At 41.3% G+C, this 21,576-nt stretch overlaps 1 protein-coding gene across 3 annotated transcripts in view; it reads left to right on the forward strand.

Moving 5' to 3' along the window:
* The window catches only part of DEUP1 (deuterosome assembly protein 1), a 76,926-nt gene that overhangs the window by 45,092 nt on the left and 10,258 nt on the right, over positions 1–21,576 (forward strand). For all 3 annotated transcript variants that reach the window (XM_087937032.1, XM_087937033.1, XM_026706835.2), the window contains exons 8-11: positions 2,652–2,797; positions 3,988–4,093; positions 6,044–6,193; positions 10,398–10,597. In XM_087937032.1, coding sequence (XP_087793158.1) covers positions 2,652–2,797; positions 3,988–4,093; positions 6,044–6,193; positions 10,398–10,597 — 602 coding nt within the window. The remainder of the gene's footprint in view (positions 1–2,651; positions 2,798–3,987; positions 4,094–6,043; positions 6,194–10,397; positions 10,598–21,576) is intronic.

The following is a 21,576-nucleotide window of genomic DNA, read 5'->3' on the forward strand; positions in this document are numbered from 1 at the left end:
AGATGTGCAAAATATTGCAGCCATAGTCAGCCATTCAGTCAGGTCTGACTCTCGGTTACTCTAGGGATCATCACTCTCGATGCCCACGCTGCCACTTGGCATCAGGGCAACTCAAGCCAAAAATAGCTTTACTGCTTTTCCAGGAACGTCTACTAGGGACATAAACCTCGACATTATTATTTCACTTTATTGGTTCCTCCTGGAAGTGGGGAGAGATTGCCTTTTTTCAATCAATAGAGGCGGAGTTGCTAACAGCATCTCCCTGGCTGCTGCAACCGTTTATTCCAGCCTCAGGGGATGAAGCTTCTCTTCCTAATAACCCAGTTAAGGCAACTTTTCCAATATTCTCTTTAACGTTTTGAAAGATCTTTTTCTTTCCACAAATCAGGGATTCTCTGGAAAACAGATGTTCTCTCTGAATGGAAAACAGACGTTCCCTCTGAATGATCTGGACATTTTTCGGATTCTTAGAAAGTTCCACATTTTAATTAGAGGCTGCTTAGAAGGATATTAAAGCCATGCTTTTCCCAGGACCTCCGTTCGCAACTTCACCCTGAGGGTTGTTGGGTTTGTTTGTTTTTTCCTCCAAAGGACCAACATTTTCTATCCCAGAATAAAATGTTGGAAGGAAAATCCATCTGGTTCAGTTGCAAGACAGGATAAAGATGCTGGAAATAAAATGGAGGCTGGTTAGAAAGAAGGTCCATTTATTGATGGACAGAACCACCAGGGTTTGTGGTTCTGGGGCAGCTGACCAACTAGCTTAGATGAGTGCCGGGATTTTTAAACAGGTCCTGAAATATTGCTGGGGAGGAAGTAGGGTTGTCCAATGTCTGAAATGCCCTTAGGAAATGGTGTCTACTGTGTGCAATGTGTCTTCTCTGAATGGTAGTGGGTTAATCTTATTATGTCCTCAATGGTCATGCCCTGTTTTTACAATTTTGTATCTAAAAGGAGGATAATGTAAGTTTAAATTCCATCACTGGAGGTCAAGGTGTTTTGTTTTTGAATAGGCTGGTCCAATTTTTCTTAACGGGCACAAAATCTCTGCTGAGGGCTACTAAGAAAGGCAGAGTCTGCTTTCTGTCTTTAAGAGCATGTTTAAGAACTGAAGTACACAGTAGCAAGCAATTACTCATGAGAATGCAAACCTCTCTGCAGCTAGCAAGTAACCTGAAGTATTGTGATTTACAATGCATTCAAAAGTATTTAGACCCCACCGTCACTTTTGTCTATTTTGTTATGCTGCAGCCGGATTCTACAGTTGTTGGGGTTCATTTTTTTTTCTTCATTAATTTTACATACAGTACCCCCATAATGACAAAGTGAAAACAGAATTTTAGAAATGTCTGTAAATTTATTAAAAAGAGGGAAAAAAACCACTCTGAAATTTCACATTGGCATAAGTATTCAGACCCTTTGCAACAACGCTTGAAATTTAGCTCAGGTGCCTCCCGTTTTTCTTGCTGACATGTTTCTACACCTTGATTGTACAACTAGAATCAGGCTGCAGCATAATCAAATGGACAAAGTGAAAGGGGTCTGAATACTTTCTGAATGTGCTGTATCTGGCAGGAGGGACTACATTCACAACCTAACCAGGCACAGACCTGCTACCCAATTTTTAATCCAGAGAATATTCAGGAATTGACCTTTTTTCATTTCAAACTTCAGAAAGACAGACTGTAACAAAGCTCGGAGAGCCCACTTTTATATGATTTTAATGGGTTTTTGATATTAGGAGAGAGAGATGTGAGAGAGAGGGGGAGGGAAAGGGAGGAAGAGAGAGTGAGAATGAATGAATTTGCACATAAAGCTGTTTACAATGTCACATTAATAATGTCAGGAATAGATAATAAACGGGACTTTCAAATGTGTGGCTTCCCTCTTCTAGGGATATCTTCCAGCTGAGTTAAAATGCCACCACTCATACTGGGCTCAATTAAAACTGTCTCCAGCATGAAATTGGCAATCCCTAATTTCAGTTCTGTTCTCATTGCCTCTGTTACCAGTCATTGCCACTCACCAGAAAATCTTGCAGATTATATCTGGGTGAAGGAGAAATAAAGATCTCTGCCCAACTATTCTCCATGCCTCTTCAAATCTCAGTTCATAAGGTACCTGTAGCGAAGCCATGTGATTAAACTGGTTCAAAACATATATGCAGTCTGTTGTGTGAGTTGATAAGTGACTGAGTTATTGAATGTAATATGATTTTGAAGTGCTTTTCAGAGTATCCAGCCCCATCATCTGTTCTGGATTACGACTGATACCTGTGCATAGCACATCTTTCATGTTAACCATATTGTTGTAACCGGGACAAGAGTATTTAATGTGTGCTGAACCTGTGCCAGTTTTCTTGGAAGTAAATATCTCAAAAGGGCCCATTTTATTTCTGAATTCGCAAAGGCTTGCAGCTTACTTGCTTCATTTCTAAGCGATCTTCCTGCAGAGAGGACCTGGCAAGTCAAAATTTTATAGGGCCAATAAAAAAAAAATATGAAGCCTATTTTCCAAATGAAAAAGAGTCTTTGGTCCCATGGAACATCAGCATTAAAGGCCATGCAAAAGAGCTCTGAATGTTATCAAATCGTGAAATGCTAAGTTATCAGTGAACAAATGAATTGAGCCTGGTATTTGGATTTATTTAGAACACTGAAGCCAGACTCATAGAAGTAAGGAATGAACTGCAGTCTCGTGAACACCTCTTAAACATGGTGGAGCTGGAATGTCAGCAGTTGCGAAAGGAAGTGGCCAAAATCGAAGAGTATAAAAACAAAGAAGAAAATCAAGTGAAGTAGGTATTGAAATTGTACATCTATACTCCAAAAACTGCTCCGATGCTTTCTACATGGCAGTAGAGGCATGATCTTCTGTGGGCCAGCTGGAAATAAGAGCCGGTAGCCTTAAGGGCGCTTACTTTTAAGTAAGGATGCAGAGCTTTCTAGGTGTGATCAGGATACATTTTAAGTGCAAAATGCAAATAAAAGCAAATTGCCTTTTTTTCAGTGACCATTAGAATGGTTTATACTAGTGGTCCCGCAACCTTTTCGGCACCAGGGACCGGTTCTGTGGAGAGAGGTTTTTACGTGGACTGGAGAGGGCGTGGATTTGTGTGCTGTCTGCATCCTGCAAATGAGGCTTCTCTTGTCTGCACCAGCCCAATTTCTGGCATGCCCTGGACCAATGCCAATCCACAGAGGTTGGGTACCTCATTCCGCATTGGGAGCTGGGCCACGCAAATGGAGGGCAAGTGTGGGAAACTTTATTTTCTCCTGCAGGGGGTCAGGTTGTACACGTACGCAACTGTCTCATCCCCCTTGCCCGCACTACTGGTGGTCCACAGACCCAAAAAGGTTGGGGTCCTTAAGGACCGCTACTTTACATAATTTCCACCACTATCACCATCCTGGAAAGAGGAGAGAATTTCTCTATTTTTATAAAGTCTATATCCTGCGTTGTGTTTTAGTTACATTGACCACTAGGAGGCAGTGTGTGACTGTTTTCATTATTATTAGGCCTCATCAGAGATACATAGCGGATTTCATGAAAATATTAGACCATTACTGCCCCAGCAGTGTTGTATAGAGACTTATAATATATCATGTGTTCTGTACACTAAAAAATACGACAGGGGAAATAATTGAAGAAAATGTACATCGTACAATATAATCGAAACAGCCTTTTATTAATCAATTTTGTAAGGTTAGGTCTTGTATTCTTTTATACTTATAAAAATTTATTTTTATTGTAAGTACATTCCTGTGATATATGCATACATGGGGGGAAAGCCCTTGAGAAGAAAATTGATGTATCACATTTATTATGGGAGGGGGAAGAAAACTTCTGACTTGCTCAGAAACTGAAATAGTAAGATCTTCCCCGGGAGACATTTCCTATATCTTCTCTGATTTTATTGAAATATTTTTGCTGTAAACACAAATGCTTTGGGTGAGGAAATTTGAATTTTTTTATATATTTTCATAGGCTTCAGTCAGCTTATGCACAATGCATCAAGGATCTGGAAATAAAGAAAACTCAGATACTTATTCTGGAAAAGCAGCAGGACAATCTACAAAAAGAGCTAAACGAGGTACTATTATTTATTTATTTTGAAGATATATTTCAAAATGTCTCGTAGCCAGCATTATTTAGTTAAAGCCAAGTTTGATCCTAGATAGAGACAGATATTTCTCTCTCTGGGCACACTGAGAATATATCTGCTGAAAAAAAAACCTCCACATTGGTGACAGGGAGGGCATCCGGCCAGTAAACACTCAGCTCCATTCAGTTGCCCAGACTCCATTCCCACAAGGGATTATGGAGCTGTTAAAAGAGGATGATGTAGTTAAGGCCAAATAACTGCCTCAAACGGAGAAGCATTCTAGCTGGAAATCGTTGGAATGAACATGGTAGCCACATCTGGTGGTTTCCTTGATAGTTCCTCGATACTGACTTTTAATTAGAGTTTGCAAGGCCCATGAGAGAAATACCTCTCATTAGCCTTGCAACCTCTGATTAAAAGCCAGCATCAAGGAAAATCAACCAAGAGATTCCTCTTTGAAAGAAACAAAAGGGAGGGAGCAGGGAAGTTTTGAACGCAGTTGATGGACCAAGAAGAGTGAAGTTCAACAGGAGAGGTGGTCCAAAATATAAGAGCAGAAGGATAAGTTGGGCATTGGGGTGGAGTGAAGTAGATACAGAGGAAGGTCGAAGAAATAAATACAGAAGGCAAGAGCTATAAAACAGACGGTTTGCCCTTTCTATGGGCAAAACTCCTATAACAACTGTCTCGCTTAACAATGGAAATGTTGGGCTCAATTGTGATAATAAGTTGAAGACTACCTGTGCAGGCTTCCTAAGAGGAGAATACTGTAGTACTTAATATTTTGAATAATACAATGACACGCCGTACATTTTGCGACGCTGAGCCAGCGGAACGTCTGACCTAAGCCCTTCAAAGCATGTTTTTGCTGGCGGAAAAAAAATCTTTAAAGAAAGCTTTTACAACAGCGTTCCTCAACCTTTCCGGCTTTGCGGACTGATGGGAGAGGGAGAGGGGATGGTTCCGCACGAGCGGTGGGCAAGCACGTATGCGTGTGAAGTTCTATTTGCACACCGCCGCACACCGCTTCCGTTGCCCGGTTGCCAGAGGTTGGGAATCCCTGCTTTAAAATCACTAGCACTGGCGTTTCGTACTCCTGTGGGAAAACAGCATGCAACTGCAAATCCATTTGCTCTGTGGTAAGTGTACTAAAGCACGGGTGTCAAACTTGCCATGTCACATTGGTATCTCTTCACCCGTAGTGTAGACATTGGGAGCGACATAAAAAAAAACCATAGACAAGCCCAAAGCAAGTAGCAAAGCTGGCTGTTCTGAATTAAGCCATTTTAAATTCCTGTGTGTTATCACTGTACGGTTGATGTTTAAGAATAGTCTGCTCCAAAAGTGTTCTGACCCAACCAGGTTCCTAAAGAACAAACACAGACAAAGGCAGTAGCCCCCACCTTTTAAGGTTTAATAATAAATTCTGTTCTGAAGGCTGCTTTCCACTAATTAGCTCCGACAAGAAAGAACCTTGCCAAGTTGTTTGTCAAGGCTGCCAAAACCCCAGAGATAAGAACTAATTTACAAGATTCTCCAAATGCCCACCAATTGAGTTTCAGAGCTTCTTTGCTGTCTGCAAAGAACGCTTTTCCAAACCTGGCTTTTATCCTCTTGAGGGAGGGGCCATTACCTTGCAGCCTTACTCCCGAGTCGCCTGTGCTGCTGTAATTGTTCTTTCCTCCGAGCAATCCTTTGTGCCTGTGCACTTGGCATAGGCTCCTCGGGAACCTCCTCATCACTGCTGCCAGCCCCCACAATCTCTGAAGGCAGCAGCCCACTCCCTGATGGTCCTGGCCCTTCATCAAAGTCCTCGCTCTCCTCAGCCATCTGCACCTGCTGCCGGCTAACCACAATAAAAAGTCACCAGCAGGTGAAAAATGATGCCCTATGAAAAGCCAACTCTCGTTGTTCCTTTTTGGGCCGCCTTGGCTGCAGATGATGAGCCAACTTTCTCGAGAAGAGCAATCCCATCGCTCCGAGGTGAAGAGACTGAGGATGGAAAACTCTAGCTTGATAGAGGAGCTTCATCAGAAGGAAATTACTATAGCAACTATCGTGGAAAACGCTGCGGTGCTGGAAAAACAGGTACAAACAGAGATAGATACAAAAGAGAAAATGTTAGCAGAACAACAGGTATGCGGTGGGGATAAAACATGGCTGAGGGCATTTGGTCATTGAAGAGATTAACACTTATTGACATCTGAAAAGCTGCTGCTTGTTGGCACCCTTGAAACCAAAAGCATGATAAAAAATATGGACTTTATATTATTCCAGAATATGTGATTTCATGTTTATTATTTGTCTAGAGACCTTGTTTTGTTTATTTTGCTGTTTATTATATTTTAGTCTAAGTGGTTTGTCTGATTTGATGGTTTTAGCTATTTTTATGTTTTTCTAGTTTTATATGCCAATCACAGTCCATTGGAGTTGGGCAGTTAGTAAATAGATAGATAGATAGATAGATAGATAGATAGATAGATAGATAGATAGATAGATAGATAGATAGATAGATAGATAGATAGATAGATAGATAGATAGATAGATAGATAGATAGATAGATAGATAGATAGATAGATAGATAGATAGATAGATAGATAGATAGATAGATAGATAGATGAGATAGATAGATGATAGATAGATAGATAGATAGATAGATAGATAGATAGATAGATAGATAGATAGATAGATAGATAGATAGATAGATAGATAGATAGATAGATAGATAGATAGATAGATAGATAGATAGATAGATAGATAGATAGATAGATAGATAGATAGATAGATAGATAGATGATAGATAGATAGATAGATAGATAGATAGATAGATAGATAGATAGATAGATAGATAGATAGATAGATAGATAGATAGATAGATAATGACTTTGGAAAAAGTGCAAAGGAGAGCAACCAAGATGGAGACAAAAACTTATGAAGAACAATTGCAGAATTTGGGTCTAGCTAGTGTAGAGAAAAGAAGGATTAGGGGGGACATGATAGTAGTATTTGAGAGGTTGCCACAAAGAGAAAGAGGGTCAATTTATTTTCCAAAGCACCAGAGGGCAGGACAAGAAACAATGGATGGAAACTAATCAAGGAGAGAAACAAGCTGGAATTAAGGAGAAACTTCCTAAGAGCGAGGACAAATAACCAGTGGAACAACTTGCCTTTAGAAGTTGTGGGTGCTTCATCACTGAACGTTTTTAAGAAGAGTCTGAACAATCAGTTGTCTGAAATGGGATAAGGTCTCCTGCTTGAGCAGGAGGTGGACTACAAGACCTCCAAGGTCCCTTCCAGCTCTATTTCAGTTGATTGATAACAATAGGCGCTATTTAAGCTATAAATTATGGCTTCTACAGAACCAGTGGTAGAAAAGCGAAGACCGCCAGCATGTACTGCCCCCAAAGACCTGGCACTTACAATGAACGATGTGAATAAGGCATGTGAAAGTATCTGTTGAACAGACCAATCGGTTTGCCTAAAGAAGAGCAGTGGTGATTACAAAAGGCCTGGGTATCGAAATTAGAAAACCAGAATCAAATTCAATCCGAAGTAAAAGATCAGACAAGAGGCCAAGATTTTAAAAAAAGTAAGATCAAATGCAAATAATTTAAAGAACACAAAAAGAGCCAAAACTGAGTAACCGTTAGGATCAACACAAGCCTAATTTTTAAAAAAAGAACGTTGACTTAGAACTGGGAGAAAAATAAAGAAGCTTTGGAAATCATAAAGCAACAAATCACAGCAGTGTCTGGGAAAATTGAATGCTAGAAGGCACAAATCATCCAATTGAAGCAAAATCAGTTATTTCAATCAGACCAGAGGCGATTCTACCCAAAGTGTAAATGGCAATAGAAATTGTGAAAACGGAAAGTCAAACAAAAAGGAAACCATTCAGTTTTGAAAGATCTATGGGGGAGCTCAAAAGGACAATAACAAAAAGGTTGGACGGCTAAAAGAATTTGAAGGTGGATTTAATAAAAAATCAAGGGGAAGAACTAATAATAATTATCCTGATCAACAGTAATAATGACTACGAACAATAGCATGAGAAAACAGCAACAATGGCTCATCGGAAGATGTGCAAGAAATACCCTTTGCCGGCAAGCAAGAATTGGTGGGGCCATAAAATGGAGAATGTGATAGAAAATGAAGACATTAAAGTGATCTGGGGGCTTTGGAATTCAAACCAATAGAAACTTGCCATATAACATCCCAGACTTAATAATTGTCAATAAGAATGACAAAAACAAATTTGGATGGTGGACGGGGTGCACCTGGAGACAATAGGTGGAGACGATGGTGCACCTGGAGACAACAGACAAGAAGAGAAGGACTCAGCTCAAAAATGGGCCACACAGCCCGTTTTCAGGCCATGGAGGACAAACACAAGGTGCGGGGGGTGCGTGTGTGGACCCGCATGCCCCGTTTTGGCCAGCAGGGTGCAGCAGGAGGCATCCATCACCAGCTCACAGAGAACTACAATGCTGATCCGGCTCTTAAAGAAATCCAGTTTGACACCACTGCCCTATACCATTTCTGACAAAAGATTGTCCAGTCTCTTCTTAAAACCTCCAGTGATGAAGCACCCGCAACTTCCTAATACATAATATTAATGTATGATAGAAGTTATATATTATTTATTCTTTATAATAATAAAAACATCTAGCTGACTGTGCAACCCACCATAATAATAGCTTTTCCACTGTTTGCCTTTGCTGTTTTCTCACTTTTTCCATCATCTTCCAAACATTCCGCTGCTTTGGTTGTTTGTTTGTTTTATACCCTGCCTTTATTATTTTCGTAAATAATTCAAGGCAGCAAACGTTATACTTGCTCCATGTCTGCAAGGAAGGAATAGCTTTGAACGTCAAGTTTTTCCTGGGTTTATTTCCAATAATGGAGAATATAAGGGGAGGTTTAGTGAGGTTTTGAACCGTAATTTATTTATAAAAATATAGACTGAGCATAAAAAGACCTAGAGAGCTTAGTCTAGAAGTGGGACCATCTGGCCCAGATGTTCCACCACATTATCCACACATGTATGCATTTTTTTAATGCTGGGACAGAGAAACATATGCATAAACCAGCCAAATCGAAGCCTTTTCACGTCTCACTGATTTTTAACCGAGAGAGAAAATGTTGCTTTGATCCCAACTGTTGAAACTGGCCAAATCTAACTCTGTTTTTTCAAGTCCTCGCTTTGTCTCTTAAAATATTCTACTTTGTCATTCATTTCATCAGTAGTAGGGCAGGATTTTATTTTTTATTTTTTTATAGAATGATGGCAGCTCTTTTTTTTAGAGCAACTTTTTTCCATCCTTTAACACTACGCTATTGCATTTTTCTATTTATTTCATCATTTGTTAACATTAGCTTCAGAGAAATTTTGAAAGCACCGTTCTGCATTTGCCTCTGGTGAATGCATAACTCGAGGTTGCAATTTAATGAAAATATTTACAGCTCTGGCAGCCTTCGAACTTTTTGTGTGTGCTGCTTTAAGGCCTCGAAGGCAACTGATTCAAATACACGGAGTGCTTTTTAAAAGAACAGGGATACAGCCTTGAATGCAGGGTTCATTGAGCACGTATAATATGTTGTTTTTGTGTTCTGTAGGCTATTATCTTTTCTACCAGGTACTTATTTGTCTTGCTTGCCGCTTCTAGAGGCAATTCTACTGCTATTATTATTTACAATAAACACTGTATCATTACAAGTGGTATACACACACACACACAAACGTGTGTGTGTGTGTGTGTGTGTGTGTGTGTGTATACACAATACACAAGCTTGATGATGGCAGATGAGATTGATTTATTTGATTTGATTTATTTGATTTGATTTATTTGATTTGATTTATTTGATTTGATTTATTTGATTTGTCAATCGCTTACAAGATAATAGGTATAAGTATATACATAGTTATGAAGACATGAAATGGGTACATATAAGAAAAATAAAAATAGGACAGGGACGGTAGGCACGTTGGTGCGCTTATGCACACCCCCTACAGACCTCTTAGGAAAGGGGTGAGGTCAATGGTAGACAGATTCCGCCGAAACGTTGCTACAACTTTAAAAGCACAACTATAATGACGTGGGAAAATACCTGAACAAAGCTGAATACCGCCATATATATATATATATATATATATATATATATATATATATATATATATATATATATATATATATATAAAACCGTGTGCCTGTTCCTTTTTAGAATTGCATCAATTCAATTATACCAGAGTTATAAATAAGTGGTTTCCTCCCCTCCCACCTCCTACCCACAGACAATGGATTTATCAAAGAAAGAGCACAAAACCTGTTTGGATCCTGGTGATATTCTGGAGTGTAAAAATGGAAGGTTACACAAAGAACTCCTTAAGTTGCCGAAGAACCCAGACATGACTCCCTTGGTGAATGCCATTGCATACTTTGGAACAAATCATGCCAAGCAGGCTTCTCTGAAAATGCCGGCAAAGGAAGAGAAGTAGGTACATGACTGTGCACAAATCATTCTACTTTAGCTCTTAACATTTTCTTTCTTTCTTTCTTTCTTTCTTTCTTTCTTTCTTTCTTTCTTTCTTTCTTTCTTTCTTTCTTTCTTTCTTTCTTCCTTCCTTCCTTCCTTCCTTCCTTCCTTCCTTCCTTCCTTCCTTCCTTTCTTTTTCTTTCATCCTCATCGGAAAGGAAAGAGATGGGTCACGTCAGAGTTGCCTTGTTGAAGACAATTGTATTGTCTTCATTCTTAGTCCAGCTTTTGACCCCAACTATCTTACCCCACCACTGTTTTTGGCTGTTCCAAGGATATTCCATACTTCTGATTCAGGTGATCCTGGGGGCATAGACAGCAAGAGCAATAGCACATAGACTTGTATACTGCTTTACAGTGCTTTATAAGCCCTCCTTCCTGCTTGAGCAGGTGGTTGGACTAAAAGAACTTCCAATCTGTTATTCTGTTCTGTAATTCCTTGCCACCATCATACTTTCTGCTACAGGTAGCCCTCGACTTACAACAGTTTGTCGAGTGACCGAAGTTACAACAGTGCTGGAAAAAGTAACTTCATGACCATTTTCACACTTGCAACCATTGCAAGCCATCCCCACGGTCAGGTGATCAAAATCCAGACGCTTGGCAACCGACTCATATTTATGACGGTTTGCAGCACTCCGGGATCACGTGATTTCCCCTTTTGCAAACGTCTGACGAGCAAAGTCGGTGGGGAAGCCCGATTCGCTTCACAACTGTGTTACTAGCTAAACAGCTGCAGTGATTCACTTCACAACTGCAGCAGGAAAGATTTTGAAATGGAGCAATGGTCATAAGCTGGGGGCTGCTTGTACTGAATTCTAGACAGAAAGGAATACTTAATTGTTTCTGTCTCCAGGTCCTACCTACAGATCTTTGTGAATTCACTATTAACTGTTTTCTGTTGTCTAAATCAGCGGTCCCCAACCCCCGTCCATGGATGGACACCGGGCTGTGGCATGCCACAAACCTGGCCACACAAACAAGCGAAGCCCCATCCGCAGGAAGCTGGCCTCCTCTGGTCCATGGAAAAACCTCTGTCCACAGAACCGGTCCCTGTGCCCCAACATTTGGGGTGTGATGACCCAGGGTGGGATACAAAAGCAACAAAGTCACAAAAACCAATGAAGTCCCTTTAATTCCTTCAACTTAGCTTCAAAGGTCCAATTATCATTGCCTGGAGAAAAAACTCCCCCACAAACAGTTGCGAAAAAGGAAGAACTTCCATTCAAACTCAAAATACATAGAAATTATAAATAGAAAAAAAACAACAGAAACCACACTGAAGCGATAAAGGAGACAAGGCAGGATAAGGGCTTGAAGACGTCCACAGATATCGAAATACCCACACAGGGAAGGATGCCAGAACTCAGATAAGAACTGAAAGCCTACAGATATTTTCACGCTTTGCTTCCAGCACTGGCCCATGCGCAGTTTGTCTTTTTAAGCAGTCCTCCCAACTGCAGCCCATGAAGGGGATCAGGACCCTTTCCTCCCCCGTAGACCACACCATTCACGATTCTTCCTTATCTACTCCTCCCTGCATGCCCTAGGATGAAGAAGGGATGGGCCTGTGTCTTCCTCTGAACGGCCAGCTGGTCTGTGCCCTTCCCCAGTTTCCTCCACAACCTCTGGAGTCACACTCCTCCACACCCATTCCTGTTCCTCCTCCCCTTCTGAGACAGATTCTAATGGGCATGACATGGGGGCCGCTGGTTTAAATCTGTCCACAGACTCCTCACCCAGTTCTCTCTTGCATCAACAGAGGCCTCCTCTCTCATTTTAACCCTCTCCCCATTCACCCCCAAGCACTTTCCCTTCAGCCTGCCTCACTCACTTAAAACTCATCTTCCGCCATTCATGGGTAGTTGCATATCCGAATCTTCCTCTTAACATTGGTTCCAACGCACAGAATGAACACACTGCAACATGTGCTCCTTGTGAGTCAGACGTCTTCCCACCCGTGTCCGTGCCACACCAGCCTCTCCCACTCCTTACCTGGGACTCCCACTGCTTCCCACTTCACCACCTACACATCTTGGGGCTTCCACAGCAATGGAGACTCCCCAAGATTGCTGTCACTAAGCAATGACATCACACTTCAGGATCAATTCACTCAGAGACGGCCATCCCGATTCCAACTGCCATTGTAACCTAAGGGCTGCCTGCATTGTCCTTACCTTTAGCAGAATTTTTTGCACGGGAGATGAGGGACTATAAAAAGCTTGTTAACTTTGAACCATACTTGTTTTATTTGAATCATACTTTGAACCATACTTGTTGAACCATACTGTGAACCATACTGTGATGCCCCTGTTGGAATCTGATTCTGAGAGGGAGTTCGAGCAGCTGACAGGGAGTGTGTGCCGTGGCTGTGGAGGAAACTGGGGAAGGGCTCAGGCCAGCTGGGCATTCAGAGGAAGATCCAGGCCCACCCCCTCTTCATCCTAGGGCATGCAGGGAGGAACGGAGAAGGGAGCAACGTGGGTTATGGGGGAGAAAAAGGCCCTGATTCCCTGCATTAGATGCAGCTGGGAAAACAGGATTTTAAAAGGGTGTTTGGGCACAGAACCTTGCTGGAAGCAAAGCGTGCATTATCTTTGTTTGTCAAGTCCTATCTGGGTTCTGGCATCCTCCCAACTGTGTGTGTTTCATTATCTTCTGAAGTCTGCAATTCCTTATCCTTCCCTGTCTCGTTAATTGCTGCAGCATGGTTTGTGTTGGTTTTTATTTATAATTTATATGTACTTTGGTTTCGGACTGAATTTCTTCCCTTTAAAAACTGTTCTTGGGAGAGTTTTTTTTTCTCCAGCTGGTGATAACTGGACACTGAAGGCCAAGTTGGAAATATTAAAGGGACTTTACCTACTTTTGTGACTTTGTTCCTTTTGTGCCACGCCCCAGGTCATCACACATACATTCTGGTGAGAGGGAAGTTCCCTGAGGATGGACTGGAGCACGAGTCCAAAAGTTTGGAAGACTAGATCTCTGGTCCCATTGACTGACCCCCGATAGGATCCTGCAATGAAGAGTCGTGTTGATAGTTTGGTGTGTATCCGCTTAATAGTTCTTTTTATTTCAGATAAGCACCTTAAGCATTAGCCTCTCCACACACATACACACGGGCAAAGGAATTAATCTAAAAGCAGGATTGATTTGTTTGTTTCTGATGAAAGATCAAGAGAATTAATGAGCCTATAAGGCTGGTGAGAGGTGTTGACTGGGAGGGACTGAAAGAAAGGAGACAGAAAGTAAAATGACAGCCGGGATGGAAAATACGAGCCTGTATTAAAAAAAAAAAAAAAAAGTATTAGGAGACAGATTAATCTTCCGACCGAACGAATGGAAATGGCCATGAGGAAAGAAAATGCAAAAGCAGCTCGGAGCAAAATGAAAAGAATTGTGTTACCAAAGAACGTGGAGTTATGCTAATGGGAAATATGAAAAAGGATGCTTGGAAGAACAATGAAGTGAAAGAAGATGCAGATGAGAGGGGGGAAATGTCCTTTAAGAGAATGATTGCTGCACAAAATGAGGATGAAAGAAAAAATACCGTATAATGTGTATAAGAGAAAGCATGGCAAAGGATGCAATGAAAGGGGCCAAGGAATAGTTACTGGCTGCTCCTCTGACTCACGTGAAGAGAACGTGAGGGAGGTAGCAGTGGGGACCAATTAGGCCTCGTGAAGCCCACCTTCCTTCCTTCAGCCAAGCCCTGCTACCATCCTGCTTAGTTCTCCTCTTCAGCTACGCCTTGAAATCCACTACAGCTGGCATTAGTGCAGCAGCCATTTGAGTGAGGGGTGGGGGAGAAATCCCTCTCTTAGTGCAACTTTCAGAAAAAGGAAACTTTTCTCTCAAACCAGGAACGAGCTGCTGTTCAGACACGCAGAAACAATATTCACCGCTAGGCTCCCAGCCCCCGTGCAAGCGGGCGAGTGATGGTGAGACAACTAATCTTCCCAGGAGGCTTTACAGCTACTGCAAGCATCCAGATCTCCTCCTAAAGTGGATATGACCATGTTTGTTCCTGCCGGAAAGTGAAGAATTCAGAAAAGTGTGGTGGAAGCAGAACAGGCAGCCGCTATTGTACCTGAAGTCTACGTGAATTGTGGACTCACTTGAGCACTTTCTTGCGCTGCCTGGACCACCACATATTTCATTGTCCCAAAAGAGAAAGAAAATAGTAGAAGTTTCTGTCTGATATTGTACGGCATGAAATTCCTAAAGGTGTTAGCCCTTTGAAGTAGACCAGAGTAGGAAAACAAAGTTATGAATCCTAATGGTATTTTTACTATAAGGTCAGAGTAACAGGATCTTGCAAATCTGAAAGGGCTCTCCCCATCCAGGCCTTTATTTACACGAACCTGGGGAACGTCAAGTCTGAGAAGTTTCCACAAATTACGTTTCTACTTTGGACTCAGATTTCCCTTATCTAACCGATGTCTTCTTTGCATCTATTCCTCCTCTACTCAAGGTTCTTCCAGTCCAAATGGTGACAACTGAAGAGGTCGTGGCTTATGAACTAAAAAAAATTAGATTGTTACATACTAATTTATTTACAATTGTTGGGAGAAATAGCCATCTGGTTCAGTTCCAAGCTGGGAGAAAGGCGCTGGAGACAAAATGGAGGCTAGAGCCTGATTGAAAAGAGGTCCATTTATTGATGAAGCTGAAGCGCGTGGGTGCTTCTGGCAGCTGACCACATGGAGTGGAGAGTGAGGGGTATTTATACCTTCTCTTAGGCTTTGCACTTGAACTTTCTGTTCCTGTGCAAGAACATGTATTCTATTGACTGTTGAGCTCTCAGGGTTGGTTGAAGTTTGGACTCGGATTCAGTGTCATTAGGAGATTGTGCAATGTAGCAAACTCTGCTGCTGGTGGGTTAATCCTGTTATGTCCTGGAGGGTCATGTCTTAATCCCATCATCCTGGAGCTAAAGGTCTTTTGTTTTGTAGATAGGATACCCCAGTCAAAAAATATCTGCAGGGGGCTATTAAGAAAGACTTGTGGGGGCTGTCTTTTTCTGTCTCCAAGAGCATGTTTCTCCATTCCTCCTTTAGGGAAATCTGCCTTTTTAATATTTCTCAAAATATTTCATTCTTCTAGGAGAGCAGGTCTTCCCTTATATATTTTTCCAAACTAATGTTCCACAAGAAACAAAGAAGTGGGAGATTCTTCCTACAAATCTTCTATGCCATGAGAAGGCAACTAATCATGGGAAGGCGAGGGGAGGAGAGGAGAGGAGAGAGAAAATGGTGTCCAGACAAGATTGCCTCAGAGTTTCTTTGCTGGCAAAACATTCTGAAAGGCTAGTGGCTATTGTGACAATTTTGTCCCCTGCTCAGCCAGGATTCTGCTTAACGTAACTTTACAATAAAAATAGAGCTAGTACTTCTGGTTGTGCTTCTTGTCTAGGCTACCTTGCAGGGCTCACAAAATGAGACCCTACCACATTAATAGTGACAAAAGTCCAACAGAAGATTGTAACCATAGATTTGAAATCAGTAAGCTATTACTGTATTTTGCTATTCTGGACAGCACACCTGAGATCAGCCATACAGAACAAATGACTTTTTGTAGCAAGAAAATCTAATAAAAATGTCCTTGCAATGATGATTGCTAGGCTGCATTTCCTGGAATTTATTGACACTGTGGATCCTAGAGCAACTGATATGACAAATATACTTCTCAGAAATCTGGAAGACATGAGAATTGCAGTAGCTGAAGTGAAGGTTTGGCACTTCAGTAATGATATCACCAGTAAAAGGGAAGAATAGAGTACCTCAGACAAATATGTCTCTCCTTCTCTTCTCCTCTTCCAGTCTGCTTGAATATCACAGCCAGGCGTTTCAGGTCCCCTGAGTCAGTAATAAATTGATTGGATAAAAAGTGAAGTCAACCCCAAGTTGAAGTTGATGACTTCTGTTGACTCCAAGGATATGTTCATCTAGTTTTCTTCTCAACCATGTAGAAGTGATTGGTAGCTGCTCTTCGGGGACAGCTTTCTTAATTTCCCCATCAGTCTGTCTCATTTCCTCACGGTCTCCTTACCCAAGTTCCATCCAGGCTGTCCTTCTAGAGCCCAAATAACATTAACTAATTTTAAAAGTTTAGGGATCTCTTCCAACTTTAAAGGAATTAACAACATTAACTAAGTATGACCAACTGCGGAGGCACTGAATAGAATAGTAAAGATTAAAGGAAAGGGCAGCATAATCTACCTCAGAGTAAATGTATAGTTTTGCTTGGATTATTTTAATTAGGCTTCATGATAGAGATAGAGATTGATAGATGATAGATAGATAGATAGATAGATAGATAGATAGATAGATAGATAGATAGATAGATAGATAGATAGATAGATGGCTCAGTAGTTAACCCTGAGCTTGTCAGCTGAAAATCTGACAGCCCAAGTTCAAGACCTGAGCACCACACGACGTGGTGACCTTCTGTTCTCACCCCAGCTCCTGCCAATTTAACTGTTTGAAACCATGCAAATGCAAGTAGATAAATAGGAGCCACTTTCGTGGGAAGGCATAGTCATATTGGCCCCAGAAACGCCTTTGGACAACACTGGATCCCTCAGTTAAGAAACAGATGAGCATCACCCCCCAGAGTCAGACATCACTGGATAGCGGAAACCTTTACCTTTATCTCTTCGGTAGTCTTGTTTCTCTTTCTACCCCCAGCCCATAGAAAACCTCACTTATTTTTATTTTTAAAAGTTTAGAGATCTCTTCCAGCTTTAAAGGAATTGGGAAATTCGATGGTGGGGAGGTGTCATAAGCAGTAGATCTCACTTTTTAAGAATCAGCGTAGTGGCATGGTGGTTAGAGTGCAATATTGCAGGCTAATTCTGCCAACTGCCAACAGTTTGATTCTCACCAGCTCAAGGTTGACTCAGCCTTCCATCCTTCTGAGGTCAGTAAAATGAGGACCCAGATTGTTGGGGGCAATAGGCTGACTCTGTAAACAGCTTAGAGAGGGCTGTAAAGCACTGCGAAGTGGTATATACGTATAAGTGCTATTGCTGTTTTTGGCTCAATTATAGATACTGTGTTTGGCTGTGAGAAATGAATTGCGATTTGGAGATGCGATTCCATCAAGCCCAGACTAGCTTTTTAGGAAATGTGTGCTGGATTTGAAGAAGGCTAGGCCAGCTTTTAACACTTTTTAAGAGGACAGGAGAACAAACAAGCTCGACATAATTGGGCTCAATCTGTGGCAACTGTTTGACAGTAGACAGCCTGACAAAAGGCCCCAGTCAGCCCTGGACACCTTTGATCTTTCAAGCCTCTTTTCATCCTTGTTGTTTGGCTGCTAGCAGAGTTTTGAAAAGGAACCTGGCCCCTGCTTATTCCTTTCTAATGACACTTTAGGTCACTGTAGTTTATTAGATGTTCTCTCTTGACAAAGCCATCGCAATTACAGCAATTACAGCGGAGGGCAAACCAATGACGCCCATGCGTGCTGCCATTTGTCATGTGTTAAATACGGGGACAGGCCATTCCATAATAGTCAGAGAACAATTACAACGTGATCACAATGGTCTTTGAAGCCCAAAAGAAAAATCAGATTTGATGGGACTTGTTCGGCTCTGGAGTTCTATCAAGTGGCAAAACAAGGGGCATTGTTTTCAGTGATGGGGTTTGTTTGTTTGTTTGTTTTTCTTTTTGTCCAAAGCAGAAAGAGCACAAACAGTTGTAAAAATCTTTGAATTTTACAACCGTTGCCTGAAGTCTCTACCTCCTCGTTATACTTTTCCCTGCTTCATCGGTGCATAAAATATAAATAGTTAACAAGAAGAGAGGATGCACACCTCTGAAGCACCAGGCATGAAATTATAGATGAGATTTTTCAGAAGATGACAGTTAACAAAACGGGCTCTGAAATTCCTTGGATACCTTGTGATAAAACTCAATGGAACCTACGCTTAATCTATCAATCAGAACTGAGCTGGAAGGGACCTTGGAGGTCTGCTAGTCCAACCCAGTGCTCAAGCAGGACACCTTATACCATTTCAGACAGGTCCAATCTTTTCTTAAAATCCACCAGCACCTACAAACCATTCCTCGGGTTAATTGTCCTCACTGTTACGAAGTTTCTCCTAAATTCCAGGTTGCTTCTCTCCTTGATTATTTTCACTAAGCTGTTTTTGCACCCTTAAACACTTGCTATCAACATTATTTGACATTCAGCTAGGATTGCAGGTAGTCCTCGACTTACAGCAGTTTGTCTAAAGACTGAAGTTATGAGGGCCCCCGAAAAGAGTGGCTCATGATCAGTCCTCGCTCTTACAACTGTTGCAGTGTTGCAGCTGGCATGTATTCAGATGGTTGCAGCATCCTGGGCTCGAGTGGCTGCCATTTGCAACTTTCCCAGCTGGCTTCCAGCGAGCAAAATCACTGGGGAAAGCTGAGTTCACTGAATGACTGCAGGCTTCGCTTAACAACCTTGGTGATTCGCTTAACAGCCATGGCAAAAGAAGGTTGTAAAATCAGGAGCAACCAACTCAACAACCATCTCCCATAGCAGTGGAGGTTCCTGTCCCAATTGTAGCTGTAAGTCAAAGACGCCTTGTGTAAGAATATACTATATAAGAAAAATCTCAATAACAGCCTAATATTTTACCCAGATACATCATATTTTATTCAGAGATACCAGTGTAACCTCCAGCCATTTCCAGAGTCATTTGAAAGGTATTTTCATCTCTTTTATTTTCTAAACGTTTAATTGGATTTAAGGCTTGAGATGACGCGTGAGCCGTCTTTCTTGATGGTGAAAAATGTTTAACCACAAATCCCTAGGTGACTTTTTTCACATACAGTATTTTTTCATTTGTGAACAGAGAAATCAAGGACCAATTCTTTGTCTCCCAGGAAATGATTGGTTATACAGGAAGTCCTTGACTTACAACAGTCCGTTTAGCGACCTGATCAAAATTCAGACAGTTGGCAACTGGTTCCTATTCACGACGGTTGCCATGTCACGGGGTCATGCGATCACCTTTGGCGACCTTCCGGCAAGCAAAGTCAAGGGGGAAACCCGGATTCACTTAACAACCGGGTTACTAACTTATCCACTGCAGTGATTCACCGAACGAATGGGGCACGGAAAGTTGTAAAATGGAACAAAACTCACTTAACAAATGTCTCACTTAACAAGAGAATGCTTGGGCTGAATTGCGGTCGTGTGTTAAGGACTACCTGTAAATGGTACAAGTTAAAACTTACAGTAATAGATGCTGAAATTGTTTCCCCTGAACTGTTTTTTTCCAACGGTAAGCGTCCTCCATATTTCCATTAGCTTAAAAAGTTGTATATCCTTCTGTGACAATATACAAACGAGCTCGATACCTGTGCTTCGCTAGGAAACTATGTGGTCGGGCTTAATTTTGGGGGAAGGAAATAAGGGGGGACAAATTCTGCCTCTGCCCACCAGCATCCATCGGTATTCATCTGGCTAGCGTCCTGTCAGAATGTGAGAGAGTTGAGGGCTGTTTGGAAAGTGAAACAGTATTTGCTGTGAGCAAGAAGGAGACAGCAAAGAGCCTGGGCATGGCTTAGCTCAACAGTTCTATACTAAAGCTGCTTACTGCTGTGAAACTAAAATTGAAACTCATCTCCTCTCCTTGTGTTTTGCATTTGGAACAGATTTCTTTTCAGGTGGGAGGGGGAGTAGAACTCCTTAGCATCAGAGCCTGTTAACAATAATAGGTGAATATATACGAATAATATACGAAATACGAATGCTCTGATGGTCATTTCGAAAAATCCTTTCTTAGTGAGCACCTAGAAGCCAAGAGGAACATATATGCCAAATTTCACGTTTGTAGGCTTTACGGTTCTGGAGATTTTGTGATGATGCGTGAGTGGTATTTCGCTTTTATATAGAGATGGATAGAAGAAGGTAGATGTAAAAAGTTAGGAGCTCGTTAGGCTTGATTTGCCCTTCCTATGGTTTGTCACAGGCTGCTTTTTGATTAAAAATCCGCTTCGTCTGCCATGCCATTCTCTCAATTTTCTTTCATTTTCTTCTTTTCAATCTTGGGAAACACAAAATGTCCAACATCTTATTTCCTATCTCCGTTTATATATATATTTTATTTGTCAGCGCTCAAATTTTCCTTTGACTTAACAGAAGCTCATTAAAGATATTTTTTTAAAGAAAAGTACCAAAATTATATTCTCTTATGCTTTTTTAAACCTTGGAAAGATATTTCCTTTGTGGGTGAATATCATATTGTAAAGCCTTCCTAATATGCCACCCTGGTTTTCCTCCGTACAGGACATGATAATACTAAGGATTATAAAGGTAAAGGGAGGGAACAAAAAAAAAAAAACCCAATATGTGATGTAAATGGCTCAGTAGGAAATTATTTTAATAAGCAGTCTGAATTACATCTTTCATCTCAGCTCTTTTCTCTCATGCCAGATGCAATTTTGAGAAGTTTCATTAAAAGTACTTCAGGGCTGGTACAGCATGAAAAGTTGTGTCATTTCAAGCAGTACCAAAAATGAAGGCATATCACATGAAATTTTAACGTGAAAGGAAAAGAGGACAAAAGAAGAGGATGTAAGTACCTCAGGGTGGAATAGTCTTTGGAGCTCCCTGTGCTTGGTTGTTTTCTTACAGACGTTTTGTTACCCAGCTAGGGAACATCACCAGAATGAGTGAGAGTGGGATTTGTTCCCTGTTTATATACCGATACGCCTTAACTTGCGATTGATCATTGAATGACCATTCAAACCTATGACTTATCTGAAAAGGAGACACCCCCCCCATGGTCATGTGACAGCACTTTGGATACGTGCCAGGTTTATGGCCATTTCCAACGTTCCACAGTCACATGACTGCATTTTGCAATGATTTGCTAAGAACTGCCATTTCAAAGGTAGGAATGCAGGATTTTAAAGTATTTATTAGCCGCCACAATG

The sequence above is a fragment of the Pseudonaja textilis genome, chromosome 7 (assembly GCF_049901715.1).
Source record: "Pseudonaja textilis isolate UNSWEBS1 chromosome 7, rPseTex1.2, whole genome shotgun sequence".
Classification (NCBI taxonomy): domain Eukaryota; kingdom Metazoa; phylum Chordata; class Lepidosauria; order Squamata; family Elapidae; genus Pseudonaja; species Pseudonaja textilis.